At 35.7% G+C, this 21,476-nt stretch overlaps 1 protein-coding gene across 2 annotated transcripts; it reads right to left on the bottom strand.

The window, feature by feature from the left end:
* Positions 1-3,381: 3,381 nt before the first annotated feature.
* cdhr5b (cadherin-related family member 5b) lies at positions 3,382-16,024 on the bottom strand. Of its 2 annotated transcripts, XM_067379533.1 has the most exons (15): positions 15,841-16,024; positions 14,692-14,885; positions 11,565-11,627; positions 11,380-11,469; positions 11,153-11,239; positions 10,801-10,902; positions 10,544-10,726; positions 10,279-10,369; positions 10,091-10,188; positions 9,580-9,786; positions 9,206-9,319; positions 9,061-9,127; positions 8,608-8,739; positions 7,493-7,668; positions 3,382-4,610 (listed from the first exon to the last, which is right to left on the bottom strand). In XM_067379533.1, the coding sequence occupies exons 1-15, from the start codon at positions 15,920-15,922 to the stop codon at positions 4,122-4,124; spliced, it is 2,175 nt and encodes a 724-aa protein (XP_067235634.1). In that variant the 5' UTR covers positions 15,923-16,024; the 3' UTR covers positions 3,382-4,121. The 2 variants fall into 2 exon arrangements, with proteins under 2 accessions (XP_067235634.1, XP_067235635.1); XM_067379534.1 differs by lacking the exon at positions 8,608-8,739 and having other exon boundaries at positions 15,841-16,019.
* Positions 16,025-21,476: the final 5,452 nt, after the last annotated feature.

Genomic DNA, 21,476 nt, shown 5'->3' with positions numbered 1-21,476 from the left:
TAAATGTGCGGTTCTGTAGCTCAGTCTTACCGTATTCATGCTCCCATCATGCTCAAGTTCATTAGCTGGTGTTTTACCCCAATATATAGTCTTTTCCCAAGTTAAACCCCCCGGTTGCCAGGATACACCCTTGATTTTGCTTGTAAAGTGCCATTAAAATCCCAAAGCAGTCCACCGGACACGTCCAGACCTGAACAATGAAACAATTATGGAGGTTTTCTTCTTCTCCAGTATAAAACCACATAAAATTGGCAATGTGGGATGCTGTTAGAGCTTTCATGCCAAACACACATCATTCCCCCCTCTCTATTGTTATTTTTTCAGAGGTTTATTGACCTTTGTCTTGGTTCCAAATCCACTGTCATTCATTCCATGAAGGGCCTTTAATAAAAGCAGGTCAGATTGACCCAGAACCGCAGGAGTGAATGAGCTTTTATCCAGCAAAGATGTGAGACAAAAGAAATGTGAGCACTCATTCAGCTTCTTAAAGTCCATACCGCAGGCCTACGAGGAATACATTTTATAACGTGAACCAACTTGTTCCATTTAAATCTATTTTTTTTGCATGTGTGCAAGATTGAGTTCACAAGACATGCTGTCTACTTTAAGTGACGTTCATTAATCTCTTATATAAAGTTGTGGATAATTAAATGGCTCTCTGACTGGAATACTCGATTTTGAATGGTCACAATGTTATATTCACTGGTGTTTGTGGAAACATGAATTCTTATTGTCAAGCTGTGGTCTCCCTCTCTCTTTTCCTGGAAACACGAGAAAAACCTACAGTGGTCAAAATTACTTTAGAGGATTTTGGTATTCATTTTATGATAAAACTCTCATGCAGGAGTCGCATACAACAGTGAATATATTGTTTATTGCATTTGACTTGTTTTTTTTTTATGTGTAAAGGACAGATTTTTCAGAAGTTTCAAGCGAAAAAAGAAAGTTATTTGATTTTGAATCAATGTTAATTATTTATTTATTTGATAATAAATATAATAAGAAGCAGATTTTAAGTATTGCGATCAGCTCCACCACAGAAGAAAACTGCGTTCAGACCAGTGTTATTTTAGTATCTCTGGGATACTATTATAGTTTTTCATCAATTTTTATATTTTAATTTTAACTGAAGTTTTTGTCATTTCTGTTATTTTTTTTGTTTGTTTGTTTTAAATATGTCCATATCTTTTTTAAAAACATTTTTATTTCAGTTTTGGTTATTTTAGTAGGCTACATCAAGACTAAATTAAAATAAAAAATTTTGTTTTGGCAGCTAGCTGAAATAAAAGTATTGAAATAAGTATTTTATATTTTATTTTATTTAACAAAACAGTTTATAGACCTGCTTTAAACATTACAAGCTCATGATAACTTTTGTTAACTCTACAATAAGTAAATCCACTTCACCAGTTAATTATTCTTTGACAGCGATGACACGACCGCAAAAACGGAAGTTCAATCCTAAAGATGGCTGCGCGCACGTTTCTCTGACGCGTTCTAGACCTTATGTAGCTCCGCCCATTTTCAGCGCTGCGCGCGTTGTGTTCCGTCTTCCTGTTTGTATTTCCACAGCATGAAGGTAAGATATTACAGATTTATGAATGAACCGCTCGTTTTAAAATATTTCCGTCTGTCATGTATGACATCATCTTCCAACATTACAAATGCTCAATGATATTTTTAGTTAACTCTACAATATATAAATCCACTTCACCAGCTAATTACTCTTCGCGATGCTACCGCAAAAACGGAAGTTCAAACAAAATTCTAAAGATGGCTGTGTGCTTCCTTCTCTGCATAAGTTTTATATATTATGTAAGATATGTTCATGCCATGTTAGAATTACTGTAATTACGAGGTTCCGACTTGTAACAAGCATTCATATCCTTGTAGAACTCGTAACTACAAATTGTAAACTCTGAGCTCCGACTTGTACCATCTGACCACTGCAGATTTGTTTCGTCATTGATAGTATTGATATATAAACACATAAAGCAAGTCCAAGATTCACTTTCATTGTTATGTGATCGAATAAACCAGTGCAATACAAAAACTTGATGGTCCAAAAAAGAACAAGTAACACTTGAGATATTTTGTCAGATTAACTTGTTTAGATCTGTTTCAGTGTGTTTGTTTGTTATGTCATCTATAATAGCATGCAAACTAGCAATACAGCATTCACAGGCACATCACATTCTCAGGTTATTCATTGAAGCTTATCTAAGTTATTATAAAATAATTTATTATCATTGTTATGTGAAAGGGCAACAGTCCACTGCAATGTCACAAACACACATATAAACAGTTTATGTCACAAGGTTGTTATAGCAACTGTCTCGCCATACAGGCCACATATCTAATTTCCATTGATAAGTGAACTCACTGTTAAAATGCTTTCGCCTGTGCAGTCAGCTATAAGTAAACCATGAGGTTTATTTGAGAAAAAAAAGAAGAAAAAAAAAGCTTGTGGTGTAAAAAATGATTCTAGCTAAAAGTAGTTATTGGAGAATTATTATTATTATTTTTTTTTTCATGTTTTGCAGTATATTAAATTCTACAAAGAACCGACATCAAACAATTTACAGTGAAAGAAAAAAACGTTATTTTTATTTACTATTAATAAAAATATTTCGGTAACACTATTTTTAAACGTTCTACTAAATATAAGTCACACTACATACTATATATAGTCAACTACATGTCAACTAGTCATTAGAGTATTAGTAGACTCTACAAAATGCTGGGTTGTTTCAACTCATGTTTGGGGTCAAATATGGACAAACCCAGCTGTTGGTTTACATTTTTGTCCACATTTGACCCAAACATGGGTTGAAACAACCCAGCATTTTTAGAGTGCAGACTGTCTGTTTAATATCTGCTGACACTTTATTTTGATGCTCCCATAACAGACATTCTACCGACTACAAGTAACTTTGCAAGTGCATGTCAACTTATTCTACTAACCCAAACCCTAACAGTCTACTAATACTCTAATGAGAGTTAGTTGACATATAGTTGCAAAGATACTAATAGTTAGTAGAATGTCTGTTATGGGAGCATCAAAATAAAGTGTAACCATATTTTTTGTAAACGGCACTAGTCAACATGAAACAGTTCACAACCAATTTACTTCCACAATCCAATGTATTTCTGAGAGATATTAAGTTATTAGATTTATGAAAGACTTTTTTCTTTGGAATAATGTGCATGAATCAGTCACAAAAACAGGAACACACACACACACACACATATCTATATCTATCTATCTATCTATCTATATATATATATATATATATATATATCTAACTATATATATATATATAAATATATAAATATAAAAATATATATATATATATATATATTAATCACTATTGATTGCATTTAACAGAAAAGTTTGTAAATATAAAGTGTATGATATTATATATGATAGATGAAAGAGATGCATATATGAGTATATATATATATATATATATATATATATATATATCTGTAAACCCCAATGCTCAAAATAATTAATTGGTTTGAGGAGGGCAAACTCAAATTAAACAAATTAGTTCAATAAATATAACTTTGAGTATTTAGAACTTTTTTCTATTTGTTTTGAGTTCACGAAACTGACACATTTAATGTAATCTGAACTGTTTAATTTTCTTTTAGTTTTATTAACTTGCTTCTTTTAATTGACAAGACAAACTTAAATTTACCTGACAAGACAAACTTAAATTTACCTGAAACTGGGATTTCTAATTTAGAAGAGTTTCTGTTATGTGTTTTTTTTGGGCGGTTTCCATCATGGTGACGAGTGGAGCATGAGCTTAGTTTGAGAACATAGAAATGTTCTTCATTGCTGTACTCTTTCAGATATTGTTATGTTATGCTAATGTTATCAAAGTAAAATGTATGAGTACAAAATTGAAATCTGCCAGTTCTACTTAAACAGAATTTTTTAAGTTTTGCCAACTTATTCAGGTTTACAGTATATATATAAATAGAAAGCAAATAGGCTCAGTTATGATTTCATGTTGACTTAGTTTTGCTAGAAACTGAAAATTATATTCATTTTGTGAAGCATATTTACAGACTTATTAACAGAAAGGAATATGAAAAAGGATAAACGTGTGTCAAATGGATGTCAATCCTTCCTCATCTTCCTCGTCTTCTGAATCCAAGTCAGTCCTTAGGTTGTCCTCATCCTCGCTGTCATCATCTTCCTCATGGTCTCCATCCACGTCACCAGTGTCGGGAATGATGACCACATCCTCTTTGGTGTTGGGGTCGATGTCTTGTTTAAACCAGACTGCTTTGTAGCCCTCCTCAGTGCGCCGCTCTTTGGTCAGGATTGGTTTTACTTCCTTCTCTCCGTCGATGGTTTCAGCCAGGCTGCTGGAGTCTGGCTGAGTGCTGCTGGTGGTCTGGAGAATGGAGGCGGCGCTGGGGGTCATATTCTCCTGCGGTAGCCCGCGTCTCTGCTGTGGCTTCAGCCCAGACTCCAGTTTATTCTCCAGGTCTGCAGCTAAATTAGAGTTCACACTTCCAGAATCCCCATCATGCTGGAAGCCCTCGTTGCTGTACTGCATTCCCTCCTTAGGACCACCCGAGCCCCCACCAAGCTGTAAAAACAAAAAATACTCCAATAAATATGCTCTAGATATAGAAAGTACTAACATTAATGTAATAGTTCTCGTAAAAATTGTCATCAAGTTTGACATAATGCAATAAAGATTTTATGAACGTTGAATGTGACCAATTATATGAGAATTTAATTTTACATTAGAATACATTTATTTACTATTTTAATCTGAAAATGTAGGGATAGTTTTGTGAACTATTTAATTTAATTTGACAATTAACATGAGAATGCTAATTCAATTCAATCCAAAAGTGTACGTAAGAATTTATGAACATGTGATCATTTACTTGAGAATCAGAAATATATATATATATAAGAATAGTTTATAAATATTGTTCATTTCAATCTGAAAATTATACACATAAATGGTTTTATGAATGCTGAATCAAATTCAACATAATTGGTTGCAATCAATGAGAATTTACATGAGAATACATTTATGAACTATTTTTGAAATTCAATCTGAAAATGTATGCAAGGATAGAAAATGCTTTTACAAGTTATGCAATGAAAATCTGAATATTACAATTTATGCTCAGTAAATCATGGACATTATTTACTAATTCGTTCCCTCGATTTGCTAAATCGTGCGCACTATTTAATTTGTTTCCTCGATTTGCTAAATCATGCACACTATTTACTAATTTGTTTCCTCGATTTGCTAAATCGTGCACCAGATTTACTAATTCGTTCCCTCGATTTGCTAAATCGTGCACATTATTTACTAATTCGTTCCCTCGATTTGCTAAATCGTGCACACTATTTACTAATTTGTTTCCTCGATTTGCTAAATCGTGCACCAGATTTACTAATTCGTTCCCTCGATTTGCTAAATCGTGCACATTATTTACTAATTCGTTCCCTCGATTTGCTAAATCGTGCACACTATTTACTAATTTGTTTCCTCGATTTGCTAAATTGTGCACATTTACTAATTCGTTCCCTCGATTTGCTAAATCGTGCACACTATTTACTAATTTGATTCCTCGATTTCCTAAATTGTGCACATTATTTACTAATTCGTTCCCTCGATTTGCTAAATCGTGCACACTATTTACTAATTTGTTTCCTCGATTTGCTAAATTGTGCACATTTACTAATTCGTTCCCTCGATTTGCTAAATCATGCACACTATTTACTAATTTGTTTCCTCGATTTGCTAAATCGTGCACCAGATTTACTAATTCGTTCCCTCGATTTGCTAAATCATGGACATTATTTACTAATTCGTTCCCTCGATTTGCTAAATCATGCACACTATTTACTAATTTGTTTCCTCGATTTGCTAAATCGTGCACCAGATTTACTAATTCGTTCCCTCGATTTGCTAAATCGTGCACATTATTTACTAATTCGTTCCCTCGATTTGCTAAATCGTGCACACTATTTACTAATTTGTTTCCTCGATTTGCTAAATTGTGCACATTTACTAATTCGTTCCCTCGATTTGCTAAATCGTGCACACTATTTACTAATTTGATTCCTCGATTTCCTAAATTGTGCACATTATTTACTAATTTCTTCCCTCGATTTGCTAAATCGTGTGCACTATTTACTAATTTGTTTCCTCGATTTGCTAAATTGTGCACATTTACTAATTCGTTCCCTCGATTTGCTAAATCGTGCACACTATTTACTAATTTGATTCCTCGATTTCCTAAATTGTGCACATTATTTACTAATTTCTTCCCTCGATTTGCTAAATCGTGTGCACTATTTACTAATTTGTTTCCTCGATTTGCTAAATTGTGCACATTTACTAATTCGTTCCCTCGATTTGCTAAATCAGGCGCACTATTTAATTTGTTTCCTCGATTTGCTAAATCATGCACATTATTTACTAATTCGTTCCCTCGATTTGCTAAATCATGCACACTATTTCTAATTTGTTTCCTCGATTTGCTAAATCGTGCACATTATTTACTAATTCGTTCCCTCGATTTGCTAAATCATGCACACTATTTCTAATTTGTTTCCTCGATTTGCTAAATCGTGCACATTATTTACTAATTCGTTCCCTCGATTTGCTAAATCGTGCACATTATTTACTAATTCGTTCCCTCGATTTGCTAAATCGTGCACACTATTTACTAATTTGTTTCCTCGATTTGCTAAATTGTGCACATTTACTAATTCGTTCCCTCGATTTGCTAAATCGTGCACACTATTTACTAATTTGATTCCTCGATTTCCTAAATTGTGCACATTATTTACTAATTTCTTCCCTCAATTTGCTAAATCGTGTGCACTATTTACTAATTTGTTTCCTCGATTTGCTAAATTGTGCACATTATTTACTAATTCGTTCCCTTGATTTGCTAAATCGTGCGTACTATTTACTAATTTGTTCCCTCGATTTGCTAAATCGTGCACATTATTTACTAATTCGTTCCCTCGATTTGCTAAATCGTGCGCACTATTTACTAATTCGTTTCCTCGATTTGCTAAATTGTTCGCATTATTTATTAATTCGTTCCCTCGATTTGCTAAATTGTGCACATTATTTACTAATTCGTTCCCTCGATTTGCTAAATCGTGCACCAGATTTACTAATTCATTCCCTCGATTTATCAAACGTGCGCATGATTTAGCAAATCAAGGGAATGAATTACTAAATCGTGCACACAATTTATAAATTGATTTAAATCGAGGGAATGAAATAGTAGGCTAAATCATGTGCACAATTTACTATTTTTTTCCTGCATGTCATGTGCGGGGCTCCATAGAAAACGGATCAGTTCAATCTGAAATTTTACACAAGAAACATTTTATGAACACTTAATGTGACCAATTACGTTAGAATTTGAATTTATGTGAGAATACATTTATTTACTATTTTGATTAAAGAGTGTGGAAACTCACTGTGCTACGGAAAATGCTAGCCTCAGTGATCTTCTTCCAGGCTGTGTTATGGCCCTTAATGCGGTGTACCATCAGTCCAATGCAAACCAAGCAGAGAACGATAACCACAGCCAAAGAGGCTCCTACAGCCGCCATTTCCTCCGTACTGAACTCCCCTGTTTTTAACTCTAGTCCTCCTGGAGCACAAGAGAGGGAAGAAACAGTGTTTTGGGCATGACTATGGTAAAAATAAACTGGGTTTACAAGAATGATACACAAACTGCCTTGGCTTAACTTTGCTGGAATTTCACAATTGCAATGATTTCAAATTACATGCTTAATGTGTTTTCACAAATATCAGCACACACCTTATAGCCCAACAGCAACATGCAACCTTGATTCCATGATTTTTTTTTATTTTTATTATGTTCTGTGATGGCACCAGTGGCAGGTTGGATAAAATGCTTAGACTTGTCTTAAGATGTTTGTCATCAATTTTTTTTCGTTAAGATTGTTCATAATTTTTTTTTTGAGTCAGGTAAATAAAAACGCAAACGGGCCTAATTTGAAAAATAAGATTTGGGTTGCTGTTAGTTGGTCAGACTAGTTCTTAAGACAAAGTCTTAGCATAGAGGCTAATGCTGCATTCACGCCATGTTGTAATTACGAGATGTACATTCAATTCGGAGTGATTCACATCCTCATATTTGTAATAATGCATTTCTGTGGCAACACTATCAACTGCAGCGGTCATGTGGTACTGTTGGCAGCTTTCAGAAAGGTAACAGTTTATTTCGACAGTCCACTTTAGACCTTCTACTAAGTAACTCTGGTCTTGAGCCTCCTTGTTAGAGAGCCCGACTCCCATGCCAGCGGACCCGGGTTCGAGCCCTGCTTATTCTACTAACCCAAACCCTAAGTTAACAGTCTACTAATAATGAGTTAGTTGACATGTAGTTGCAAGGTACTTATAGTTAGTAGAATGTCTAAAGTGGACAATAGAAATAAAGTGTAACCTTCTGAAAATGAGTTTACGAGTTGTAAGAGGATGTTAATTCCAACATGGCCGTGAATGCAACTTAAGTTTATGCAACTGGCCACAGAAGATTAAGCAAGGCTAATTAGAATAAGTATACCTGTGCTGGGGAGCATAGTTGTGACTGGGTTAGAGGTGGTGGTGATGTCTGTTAGCTGTGTGTTAGCGGTCTGATCTGTTGTTACGATGGGTGAAGTCATGATAGTAGTGACCGGTGTGGTAGTGGGAACCCCTGTAGAAGAAAGGGTGTCACCAATCAAGAGCTTTGTTGTTGGCTGATTCAAGTGAATCTTTGAATTAAAATTTTCAATTCATGGACCAAATCAATCGCGTTGTACTATTTATGGATGTTTTCCTTCAATGGCTTGAAATGAAAATGGATTGGGCTGAACCCTAGAAAGTGATATCCACACATTCTTCACCAAAACTGTTTGCTGAAAGCCAGAATGTCCAAAAAGCACCATGATTAGCCCACACCCTGCTAGCCACTTTTAATTAGCCCTGTTATAATTAAGTGTTATCTTGATAGCATGCAGTATTGGTCTGGTCTTACCTGGCGTGACCTCAACCGTAAGAGAGGCGGTGCTCGATTCATCATTGCTTGTGTCAACCACCCTCATCTGAGTCACATTGAGTCACAGTTATAAATATTCTCATGTGTCAAAGTGCATTAAACATTGTATGAAATATGTTCTTACTCGTAAATTCACAGTGCCAGGTGAAACCGTCCTCGCCATGAGTATGAAACCCTCTGGAGTAATTGAGAATTCAGTACCATCTACAACCTCAAATTTGATGTCAGGATTATACCCCTACAAAAACAGAAATCCAGCTGTTTACACAAGAAATATTATGATAATGGACGTCATTTATGAAATTTGAGCAGAAAACATGTCTTCTTATCGGATAAATCCTCCTCAATTAAGCGCATTTTAAGTTTCCATCCAGCGTTTTTTATACGATATCACAAAATGTGCAATAAAAATAAGTGGATTAAAACATAGCTAATGAAATGCAAAAATTGATGTAACATTTTTTACTAAATATTCAATGCAATCCAAGATTTTCTTACATTAGAAAAGTCTTCATCGGTAGCCTGAACCCGGAGGGGTCTGTTGGACGTTTTGCTCTCCAGCACCAGGCTGTCCACACCTGCATCCTCTGAGATAAAACCTTCGTAACTTGGCTTCACAAATGTCGGAGGGTGATTGCTGGATATCACCACTTTTAGGATGACTGTGGTGGTGGCAAACTGATCAGCGTTCTCCTTCTGATATGCCTAAGAAAACCAAGGAAATTTAGTTTAGGAAGCAACTACACTCTTAAAAAGAAAGGGAGGTTTTGCAGTGATTCCAAAGAAGAACCATTCTGGTTCCCCAAAGAACCTTGAACATTCTTCAAAGAACCATTTTCTTTCTTCGTATGAAGAACATTTGAAGAATCTTTTTCCACTTTTGTGGAATGGATGTTAAAGGTTCTTCATGGAACCATTGATGCCTAATAAAGAACCTTTTTTTTCAAGAGTGTAAATGAAGTTTTGGATTGCATGTAACGTTCAAAACAAAACAAAAAAATTCTCTTACCATGACTGTAAGAACAATTGGTCCTGCCACATCTACTGGTTTCAACATTGTGATGCTCCCGGTGTCAATGTTGATTTCAAAAGTTTTATCTTCATTTCCTGAACATGTCAAATTCACTAATTAAAACCTGTCAACTCTTCCTGGATGAACATATTCTTTATTTCAATCCATGAGGACTACAAACTCACCTCCAAGAAATGCGTAACAAATGGCCTCGTCCCTGTCTTTGTCACCATCAATGGCATACACTGGACCTGGCGTCAAGGACAAAGGACCTGTCTGTGGTTTACAAAAACATTCATATGCTCATCTGATGCTGTAACTCAAGATCAGTCTACTACTTCAGGCTAAATCACACCGTCCCAATGAATGTTGGCCAACTTTATAATGGGTGAAGTGTTGGTGTTTGTTGGGGCAGTTTGAATTGGCCTTGAGAAACTCACCGATACCCACCTCTTGCTCATTTAATTTGACCGTCCCTTCATAACCAGAGTTGATGCACACTTTGCTTGAGACAATCTCTGTTTCTGTACAGGGCTGGAACCACGGTGGACGATTGTCAATGTCTACGATATTGACTTCAATGGTGGTTGAGGTAGTGTGTGAGACTACTCCTGTAGATCCAGTTGCCGTGTCCTGAAATGTCATCAAATGAAAGTTGCTTGTACAAAAAGGAGCATCTTTGGACATTAAACCTCAAACCAACTCACCTGTGCATAAAGTGTCATTGAGATTTTTTGAACTTTGTCATAATCCAGAGGACTTTTCACCAGAATGTTGGGACTGAAATCAGTCTGGAGGTAGAAATATTCCTGAGAGAACAAAAGCCTTGTTACAGAGAGACTTGAAATGGTTGTTTGTGACTTGACAGATTGGACCATGAAAAGTATTCCTAGTGGAATTTCAATTATAATTTGGAACCAGCATTAAAGGCATGTAAAGGGGAATATTCTTAGAGAATTTTCTAAGAGAAAACTTGGTTCCCAACAGGACTTTTGTGATTACCATGAAATGCAATGTATACAAGCTCTATACACATTCTTTGGGATTTCTGTTGCGTACCTCAGGATCCAGACGGTAGTAAAGTCTATCACTTTCATCAGGATCGTTTGCTGTGATTAGACCAACACTGGTTCCCACTGCTGTTAACTACAAAAATCATTACAAGCTTTCAGATTTTGAAAATGGTCATGAGATAAAAGTAGAGAAAAAAACAGGTAAACTGTACATCAAAGGCAAAATTAAAAGTTCATCAGCAAAAGAAGTATAACAGGATATTGACATTGTACCTCATCAACGTCTAGTGAGTACTGGCTGTATGCAAACTCTGGTGGATTATCATTTACATCCTGAATGGCTATTCTCAGAACCAATGTGGTCTACAAGATACAAATTTGACATGCAGGAGTTTACTTCAATAGCAAACATCTGAAAGGATTTTTTAGGTTCATTTAAATAAAACGTCAATACTTACAGTAGGAGAATCAGCTTTTGTACACTCAACATTCACCTCATATGGTGTGTTCTTGTCAAAGATCTAAGAAAATCACAAAACAAAAAAGATATGTTCGTTTGAATGAAGTATTTTAAACAAATTGGCTTCTTTGAAATACTATAAGTAAAACAGAATACAGGTAGGGGTGTAAAAGTACTGAGAAATAATCAAGCTAAACTATTACTTTATCAAAATTTTACTCATTTAAAAGTCAAAGTATCAAACCAAAACCATACTTGAAAGTAAAATAAAAAAATGACGTGTAATTGTACACAAGTGTCTAAAGTCAATTCTATTAAAGCTTAAGTAATTTCAAAAGAGCTTTTTCATCCTTAAACGCTGTTTAAAGTGGAACGGACAGAGTGGCACATTACACAAAGAGAAAAGGTCAGAGGAATATCACTGGTTATGATCAGGCAAGAGCTTTAGGACCCACGTTAATATTAGAAAAGCTTTCCAGTGCTGGAGAAACTGAAGCAGGAAGGCCTGAAAATGAACGCCGATGTTGTTTTGCATGTGCCTCATACAAGAGAAACATTGGTTTTGAGTGTGTGCTGCTTAGGACTAACAATGAACTCTTGCTTGTACATACTCTTTTGTATTGTATGTTCATTTTTTTGTTCATCCCTTGTTGTTCATTCGTCATCTTCACTTTATTTCACATAAAATCACATACTTGCCTACTATATAGTCGGCAAAACAGTATGTCACAAAAGAAGTATGTCTGAAATTACAATACTCATAAATGAGTAGGCAAAGATTACCTAATACTTTTGGCGAGATTCTGAAGTGCGCATATGTTGGACAATTTACTATCCCATGAGGCCACGGAAAAGGATTTGTAAATGGCAGTGAAACAACAAGCCAACCTTATAAAGCGTGAAGTGTTGGTGTTTGTTGGGGCAGTTTGAATTGGCCTTGAGAAACTCACCGATACCCACCTCTTGTTCATTTAATTTGACCGTTAATTACTTTACTATCCCATGAGGCCACAGGAGAGGATTTGTAAATGGCACTGAAGCAACACAACTGACGTTGGTCACATGATAAAGGCCAACGTCAGTTGTGTTGATGTTGATGTAGTACATCCAGATTTTTTATTCTAAACATATTAGTACTATATAGAACATACTTTTTGAGCGATCTTGAAGTAATTACTTCATAATAAGTACCTACTTAATATGCGATAAATAGTATGTGATTTTGGACGCATCCAGCCATTCTTGCATTGTTTTTTGCATTTTGGGGGCGGAGCAATGAAGAGAGGGGTGTGTTTGTTTGGGTTGAATTCAAACAGTGTGACCCCTTATTTACACTGAACGCATCTGCGGCACGTTACAGCTGCGATGCGGCTACCGGAGCTGATCCGCGGCCACTCTAGACAATGCTTGTGTTTACATCAGCCGCACCGCGGCATGTTTCAGAAGCAGCTCGCCGCTTCGTTTAAGATAGGCGACAAGTCTATTTTTGTCGAATGCCGCGTCCAAGCCGCGCAGCTAAAATATAGGGTATGCATCGACGTCACTTTCCCGCCGAAAACGCGCTCCCTCAGCTGGACTGAGTGGCAAAAGAACCAGCTGCGTAACTGGATTAATAGGAGAAACGGCGAAAACGCGAGTAAAACTAACAAATTACCCTAAAAGTTGGACTCGAAAGTGTTTCTTACAACTTGTCAAATAAACCTAATCCATGACATGCAGCCAGGAGTCATGTTTCCTGACATTTATGTGCCTGATTTGACGCCGGGGAAATACATAAAGCAAATCTGGCCGTGAATATTTTATATAACTACAATATCTGTAGGTTTAAATCTGCTTAATCACTTATATCAATGTTAAATCGTCATATTGTCCAGCCCTAAAACATAAAGTTAGTTTTATAGTATAGTTTTTGACAGCGTTGTTTATTTAAAAACACCCAATTATGCAGAATATAAGATGGAAAATATTTAATTGATGAGTCGTCAACATAATATATAACAATATAATATATAACGCATGATTTTACCTCAAAATCCAACAATTCGACACAAAATGATAACTGCAAATCCATGTTTCTCTGCTGGAGTCCAGCTGTTTCTGTGAATTGCAGTGATCCATTTGCTTCTTTTTCTGTTGCTTTCTCTAGTTTTTAAATATATACCTCAGGGTTTGTGTCAAATCTATTTGTACAGTCAGCCGCAAAGCTCTTTCCCGTTTTAAATGTGTTTTGTGTATTTTTCGCCACATTCACGCTGAAAACCAATGCTGCTGCCACTCAGTCTTTTGCCACTCAGTGTGCGTGACCGCAGTCCTAACTGTCGACGGTGACGTCACGTGCATACCCTCTATACAAAATAAATAAATAATCAGACTCCTGCTCATATTTCACAGCACTAGGAGGCTAGAAATTGACGACAAGAGATTCGAAATTGAAAAGCTTGATTTTTTTTTTTTATTTTTTTTTTGTCCTTGTCGTCCTGGACTTTTAAGTGTATTAACTTCATCTGTATGGCTACAGCAAAATAAAATATGGCATAGCAATAAACACAATAAAACTGGACAAAATATAACCATTTAGCCATTAAAAACACGAAAAATCAAGGGGAAAAAAAATGTCAGACAGGCAAATCTCTGGTCTCAAATCCAGCTGCTTCGCTTCCGAAATGCTTCTGGTGTGAGTTGACACCGCGCAGAGGACGGAACAAAACCGTGCCGGAGCCGTAACGCACCACAGACGTATGCAGTGTAAATGAGGCTTAACGCAATGATTACGGGTGAGACAATGACTCTCAGAAATCACTTATTGCACCTTTAAGTGAGAAAACCAGCTCAGTTCAAAAACGCGTTCCTAAAGGAAGGAGGCCGGTGGCAGGCTTCTGTACACGCAACATGTCGGAAGTGCCAGTACACTAAAGGAAAAAATACTGTGTACCGGTGCCCATTTCAAGCACTGGAGAAAACAACCAAAACACACCAGTTTAGATCAAAGACTGTGGTGAGTGCAAAGACCTTTCTTCACAAGAATGAAGTACATTTAGTAAGTACTTTGTACTTATTACACCCCAGTGTAAATGATACATTTAGAGTGTATTGGCTGAACACAAAAACAGACTCTTCATATTAACCTCAAAGTCCATCACAGTTTCAGCAATGAGATTGTATGATCCGTCAAGTGATGCGTCAAGGCTGAAGAGACCCGCTGGAGTTTGACTGGTGATTGTGGCCGTCACCCCATCCTCAGCGGTGATTGTTGCAACTATGTCACCAATAGCATTGTTTTCCTTAATAAAATATAAGACTTTATCTGCCTTGCAAATGCCTGTACCATTCAGAGAAAGGGAATTCAGAATTAATAGTCATGAATGGTCCTGGTTGGCACTGCAACAATTGACTGTTAGAAAGTATGGAACAAAATACAAGTAGGCCTAAAGGGACAGTTCACCCAACGATGAAAATTCTGTCTTCATTTCCTCACCCTTAAGTTGTTCCAAACCTGTATGGAAAAAACCTCTGCTGAAGAAGATATTTTGAAAAATGTCAGTAACCAAACAGTTGATGAACACCATTGACTTCTGTAGTATACTATGGGTCCATCAACAGCTTGGATACCCATATTCTTCAAAATAGACATTTTTCATACAAGAAAGAAATTCATACAGATTTTGAACAACTTGAGGGTAAGTAAATGATGACAGAATTTTCATCTTTGTGTGAACTATCCCTTTAAATTCACATATTTCAAAAAGCATTGAATTAGTTGGAAAAGGTCATTTTAATTAAAAATATGATTAAGCAGGATTTTTTTATATAGAATATAGACTAAATGAAAAGTTGGAATACTGTTTGAAATAAGACCACAATTTTAGTTTCTAATTTTCAAAGAATTTTTAAATGTATCCATAGTAAAACATATGCACATAAAACATCATTACTGTTATTAGAATGTATAAAAGGTTTATGATTAATGCTAGAAGTTGATCACACAGTATGATCGTATAGTGTTCGACACAATCGACCATGTCATATTCTTGAAACAAAATTGCCTTGATGTTCAATTAACCATAACTAGCAGAGCTTGAAACAAAATCTTACAACTTGAAATATTAACATTTTCAAGATTAACAAGATTTTGTAATGATCATATCTGATCATGTTTCCCACACTGTAACGTGTAAGATCTTAAATCACTTGGGATTTGTGTGTCTAACTGTTTTAACCTACAAAAGAAGATCTGATTATGTAATATTTTTCAGTTTAAAATGTTCATCACTTACTTTGCACTTCACTGAACTTGTTGAGTGTGAAAATAACCAGGAGAAAGAAAACAGCAGAAGATTCTTTAGGCCTCAAATCCATTTCTTCTGGTTAGACGATGGATCAATAAAGGAATATTGAAGACGACTCCCTTTGTTCTGACTGAATCAAATTCCCATCAGGCATTTGTGAGCGATAGCTAATGTGTGAAAATAGACTTCAATCTTAACCTTTGAGACGTACGCTTATCTTATGCTGTTTTATTGGCTATAAAGATGAGCACAGGTGGACTTTTGCCTCATAGACATTCAGACAGCTGCTTTAAATGTACAGTACATCTCATAAACCATGACCACAATAAGGAACAATGTTTACAAAATAGTATTTTATTTGTGTGCAGATGATTAGCAGCAGTGCTGTTTCCAAAATGTTAAAAGTTGAAACATCCATTATAAAATACAACTTAGATCAATGAAGAATTGTATTGATGAATGTTAAAGATGTTTTTAACTTTAATGTAGCTTCTAATTTATTCCTTGGTAAATTACCAATTTATATTCCTGAATGGGAAAAAAAACGTGCCATAAGTAATGGGAAACGTCAACAGAGGGATGTTGATCAATCCACACTATAAAAAAATTAACGCATAAGTTTGAGTGAATTCATAAAAAATGCTGTCCCTATCCTTAAACCTAATCCTGCATAACTTCTCCCTAAAATCTGAGGGAAATGATAGGCGAATAACACGGATGTAAGCACCTAACCCTGGTTCTTAGCCTAAACTTGACAACTGTAAGCTAGTCCATCAAATCTGGTTGGTTGATTGGAATGTAGTAATGCATGCTATATCATCAGTGGGCGTAGGCAGGTTTCACTTATGGTATCTTCAAGCAAATGACTCAAGTAATCTTATCTCGCTCTCATTTACTGTAATACGTAAGTATCTTGTTATTTTATTGTGCACGACTTATGAAAGACACGATAAGGAAGAGAAATAGACATACCTGCTATATTTATTTTCTTCCTTTAAAAACAGATGCTCACGTATCGCACATTAGCATGGCGAACGTTATGATCGTAGCAAACCACGTATAAACAATAAGAAAAGTTTGAGGATATTAAACCCAATCTTTAGATATGTTGTTTTTCCTCACAATTTGATTGCAATAAATGAATCGTGATGATGATGATCAATGGTAATACCATGGTAATATCCAGTATCATGAGGTACGTAAGTACCTCACTTTGACTAGCCATACTGTATTTATGCAGGCTACCATTAAAATCTTATTATATATATATATAGTCTTGAGAGTCTAAAGGTGTGGTTTAATAAACAAGACATGAAGCAGATCTCAAATCCAGACTTTAATTTGCATCTGAGAAAAGTCATTTAGTTATGACTACATTTCAATCTGTACTTTTTGTGACACATTTGGAGGGGGAAAATTTCATTATTTATTCAAATATATACAAACAGTTTGTCTCAAACATGTTAAAACTGATTCAGACATTGTGAAGTTGGTTTCTTTGGACATGAAGCCACAGTCTTCACTGGTACATGTTTGGACATGAATACTGTCTCAAAAGGAAAATCAATCTTTCTGAATCTCCACCGACGCCACTGCAAAGACAGAGAACATGCAACATGAACTATACATGCAAGATTGAAATGCTAGAATATTTCATTTGAGAGCATTCATAGGTTAAAGTTCAGAGAAAATATACGTTATACATTGAAACATATTACTAAGTATCATTATGTATAACAATAACTGGGTTAGCTTACTGATTTACCTTTTCTTGTTGCTCTGCATGCGTTTCAGGAAGGCGCAGATGGATGTGATTTTAGCTTTAGATTTCAGGAGTTCAGCATATCTATTTGTGAACTCAATGTCACCCAACTGCCTCGTCTGAAGCCCAGATCTCCTGGAGATACAGGCCAGATTCAATGTCAAAGTGACAAGTACGTCAGTTTTAACCATGTTTATCAATTTTTACTCCATTTCAAAAGTAGATATTACAAGAAACTGCCTGAGAAGAACTTTTGTTCTCCACTAGGAGGCGGCCTGCACTTAAACTACACATGACAAGACCACAAAAGTGACTTATTAACAATCAAAGTTTATGACACCCACCCGCCTTGGTCTGCAACAAACGTATCTGCATCATCCCTGGGAAACAACACATTTCTGGGAGAAAAGATGTCTGTTCTTGGGTTGCTGTCCTCTTCTCCGAGATACCTGCGATGATAAAAGCCAAAACAAAAATGAGTCGATACATCAACTGTGAAGTTTTATCAACACACAAACTGTGTGTTTCAGAAAAAAACATAAGGTCAGAAAATTGGACATCTTATCATCTCCAGACGGAAGTGAAGATAGTGGGATGAAGAAGTGAGAAGAAAATCAAACAAGGACAAAGAGATAAAGATCTAACAAGATTTGACGGGTCTAAAAATACATGACTTGCCAAAGTTATGAACTTGGCTTTCATTTTTATTTCACAAACAAAAGATCAGTTGAATATTAAGCAAGTTTTTGAAGTTGAGCATGACCTGACCTGCCCAGAACCGGAAGGCTGGTCGCGCACTGGATGAGAAGTATCGCAAGGATGGACACCTGCGTCAGACTTGTGAGAACAGACATTTCCACACCTTAAAAAGACAAAATTAGGATTTTTAGGGTGAAAGACAAACCAGTTTTCATTGCAATCAAATGTGTGACAGAAGAACCTCATTTGGAAATGTCACTCACCCTCGGTTTGAAGCTCTGGCGGCGGTCTTGCAGTTCTCCAACGGTTCTTGTCTGTTTTTTTTATTCCCATCCTTTTTGTACCCCAAAATCATTGATTGTGAAACGTCACCAAGATATCATAAAGTCCTATTCCAAGTGAGTTTTATTGGCCTCATTATTTGCTTTTTCATTAGCTATTTGCCAACAGTTTTCCTATACTTAATGTGATGCACTCATGCTAATAAAGATAAATATGATTAACAGTGTTGACTTCCTTAATTGGTGGAGAACCGGTTGAGGGGGCAAAGGAATTGGTTGATATTGTTGAGATTGCAAATAAATCAATGAGGAAGGAAAAGCCGTGTTGAAGAGAAAGGAGATTATGGGTCACAAGTGAATGACAGTAGTAAATATCGTGATTATGGTTCAGTGAACTGCTCAGTAACTAAGAATCAGCCAGTATTTCTCACACACACAACAACATTGCTATTGCTCATACTTATTAAGGATTTAAACAAACCCCTACAAAGATTAAACACTGGCACAAAACCAGTCCAGCACTATTTGTGCTACAATTATACCTAAAATCAAGGTCTGCTATTACACTAAGCAAGTATATTTCACCTGGCGGATGTTAAAACCAGACCTATAGCAACAGTATTGCAACCACCCACACACTAGTACTGAACAAACACACATTTAAAAAAAAAAAAAATACAAAAGTGAGTGTATAACTAGGTAAAGTTCACCTAAAAATAAAGTGCTGGCATCATCTACTCAACCTTATTTTGTTAAAAACATGTGATGTTATTTTGTCTGTGGAAAACAAAAGGATAAGGGTGATGGTTTCCATGCTGCAATGAAAGTGACACTGTCATGTGGTATTTTGGTTTAAGTATCATAAAAGTGATATATAACTCATGCACTATATTCAAACTCTTCTTAAGTCGTTTTATAGCTTTTTGTGAGAAACTGGCTAAATCATTTCCCACTGTAGCTAAATCTTGTTTTCTTTCTTAGCACTAGCAGTGTTCATGCATTTATCATGTAAATATTAGCAAAGGTGAGTAGATTTTTTTAGTAAAATAAACCCAATTTTCCACATGCAGTATCTTATGTCCACCAGTAGCTGGCGCTGTGAAGTCATATATTGAGTCAATTGAAGAAGCGTAGCGCTTTTAATTAATATAGAATGAAGCACTTTGAAAACCCAGTCAGTTTTCAATCTTTTAGATGCCATGGACCCATCCTAAAATTTAAATGTAAAAAATTATTATTTTTATGTTATAATATTTTATTTATTTAGCCTACTGTTAAAATTAATAGTATACATGCGAAAAAATAGTAGGCTATTTGGAAAATATTTAGTTTATTATTAGCTACAATTTCTCAATACAGACCCTAATGCCAACGTTTATGCTTAATGACGTGTGTACGTTTGAAAAAAAGTGTATTTTTAATTGTCCTTCAGTAGTTTAGCGTGAATATGAGGACATTTTACAAAATTCAAATGAAGCTCTCGCTCCTCTTTTACAGACCCGACTCTTAACCAACTGCTGTGAATCACAGTCGCTTTTAAAACCATAATCATTGACTCTATTCGGGTTTATAAGTTTAGTCTGTTTTTTTTATGATAACGAGTGCTAAAGCTTTCTCAGAGGTTATTCAACACATTTGTTTCTGTTAAGAATGAGAACTGCGGAGACAGCTGGCACGACCTCATTTTATAGCTCTTTAGATTTATTTTATAATAATACAGAATAAGGGGAGATAAAATGCGGTTAGTGAACCGGGACTGCGAGAATTACAACACTGGCGTGATTTAGCATATCTGAGAGGGTTCAAATGACATGCGAGTTGATGATGTTGTGAGCGGCGCGAGAGATGGAAATGGTGAGGGAACTAGAGCCTGTGATAGATATTCAGAATGATTGTTGAGTTTAATTTTGAGCTGGTGTCTTTTTGAAATATTCACTTGACATTTCCTACCAGCTGAGCTCAGTTCATTTTGATTAAATGAAGACTTTGCTGAAGTCATGTAACAAACAAGGTGCGGCCACTACAGACAATGATAGGCTACCCGGCGCTATCTTTGATTTTTAACGGTAAATGAACGTGAGGCTGTGAAGAGTTAATAGTGGGTTGTATACTGTTAATTAATGTGTTTTTGGATTGTTCTATTGAAGAAACACTGCAAAAATCTTTCCAATAATTTTCAGTAGACAAAAAACTTTAGACAACATGAGCTGTGTAAAATTATATGTGATATAGGAGCTTTATACAGCGAATGCCATTTAAAACGTTAAAGTTCAGCTGTGGCTTGTCTGTAGGCAAAATATTCATCCAAACATAGATCTCTATATGTATATAGCCACACTGGGTAAACTATAAAATGTGTTCAGCATTCTGCAACAAATATTTTTCGGATTTTCTATAATATTTTAAGTCGTAACGTAAGCAGCCCAGATAGCACACGCACGTCATGCAGACATGTGCGACGTCGTCATTTTTGTCTGGAAGACATATTTAAGGTGTTTGCTCATCTACATCGCCGAGATGTCCCTGCACTGGCATAAAGTTGGTTTGACGTTAGACGTTTGATATTCGCAAATTTAGGGACCGTCTCTAAAGTTACATCCGAAATTGGTATGCATGATTCTAACTTCAATAACATTTGAAGGGAATAATTTACAGTCATAAAACCAACTGTAAAGTGTTCATCTACATGTCAGCTATGATGCACACCTTTTAGATTTTTCATATTTATTAAAATAAACTATCAAATCATGTGTAAAAATGGCTTTTTTCATTACTGTATATATACATAAATATGCCATAATTTAAAGCTCAATAACATTTGAAGGGAATAATTTACAGTCATAAAACCAACTGTAAAGTGTTCATCTACATGTCAGCTATGA

This window comes from Chanodichthys erythropterus, chromosome 24 (genome assembly GCF_024489055.1).
Source record: "Chanodichthys erythropterus isolate Z2021 chromosome 24, ASM2448905v1, whole genome shotgun sequence".
NCBI lineage: Eukaryota > Metazoa > Chordata > Actinopteri > Cypriniformes > Xenocyprididae > Chanodichthys > Chanodichthys erythropterus.
This window is presented reverse-complemented; position numbering and strand designations above follow the sequence as displayed.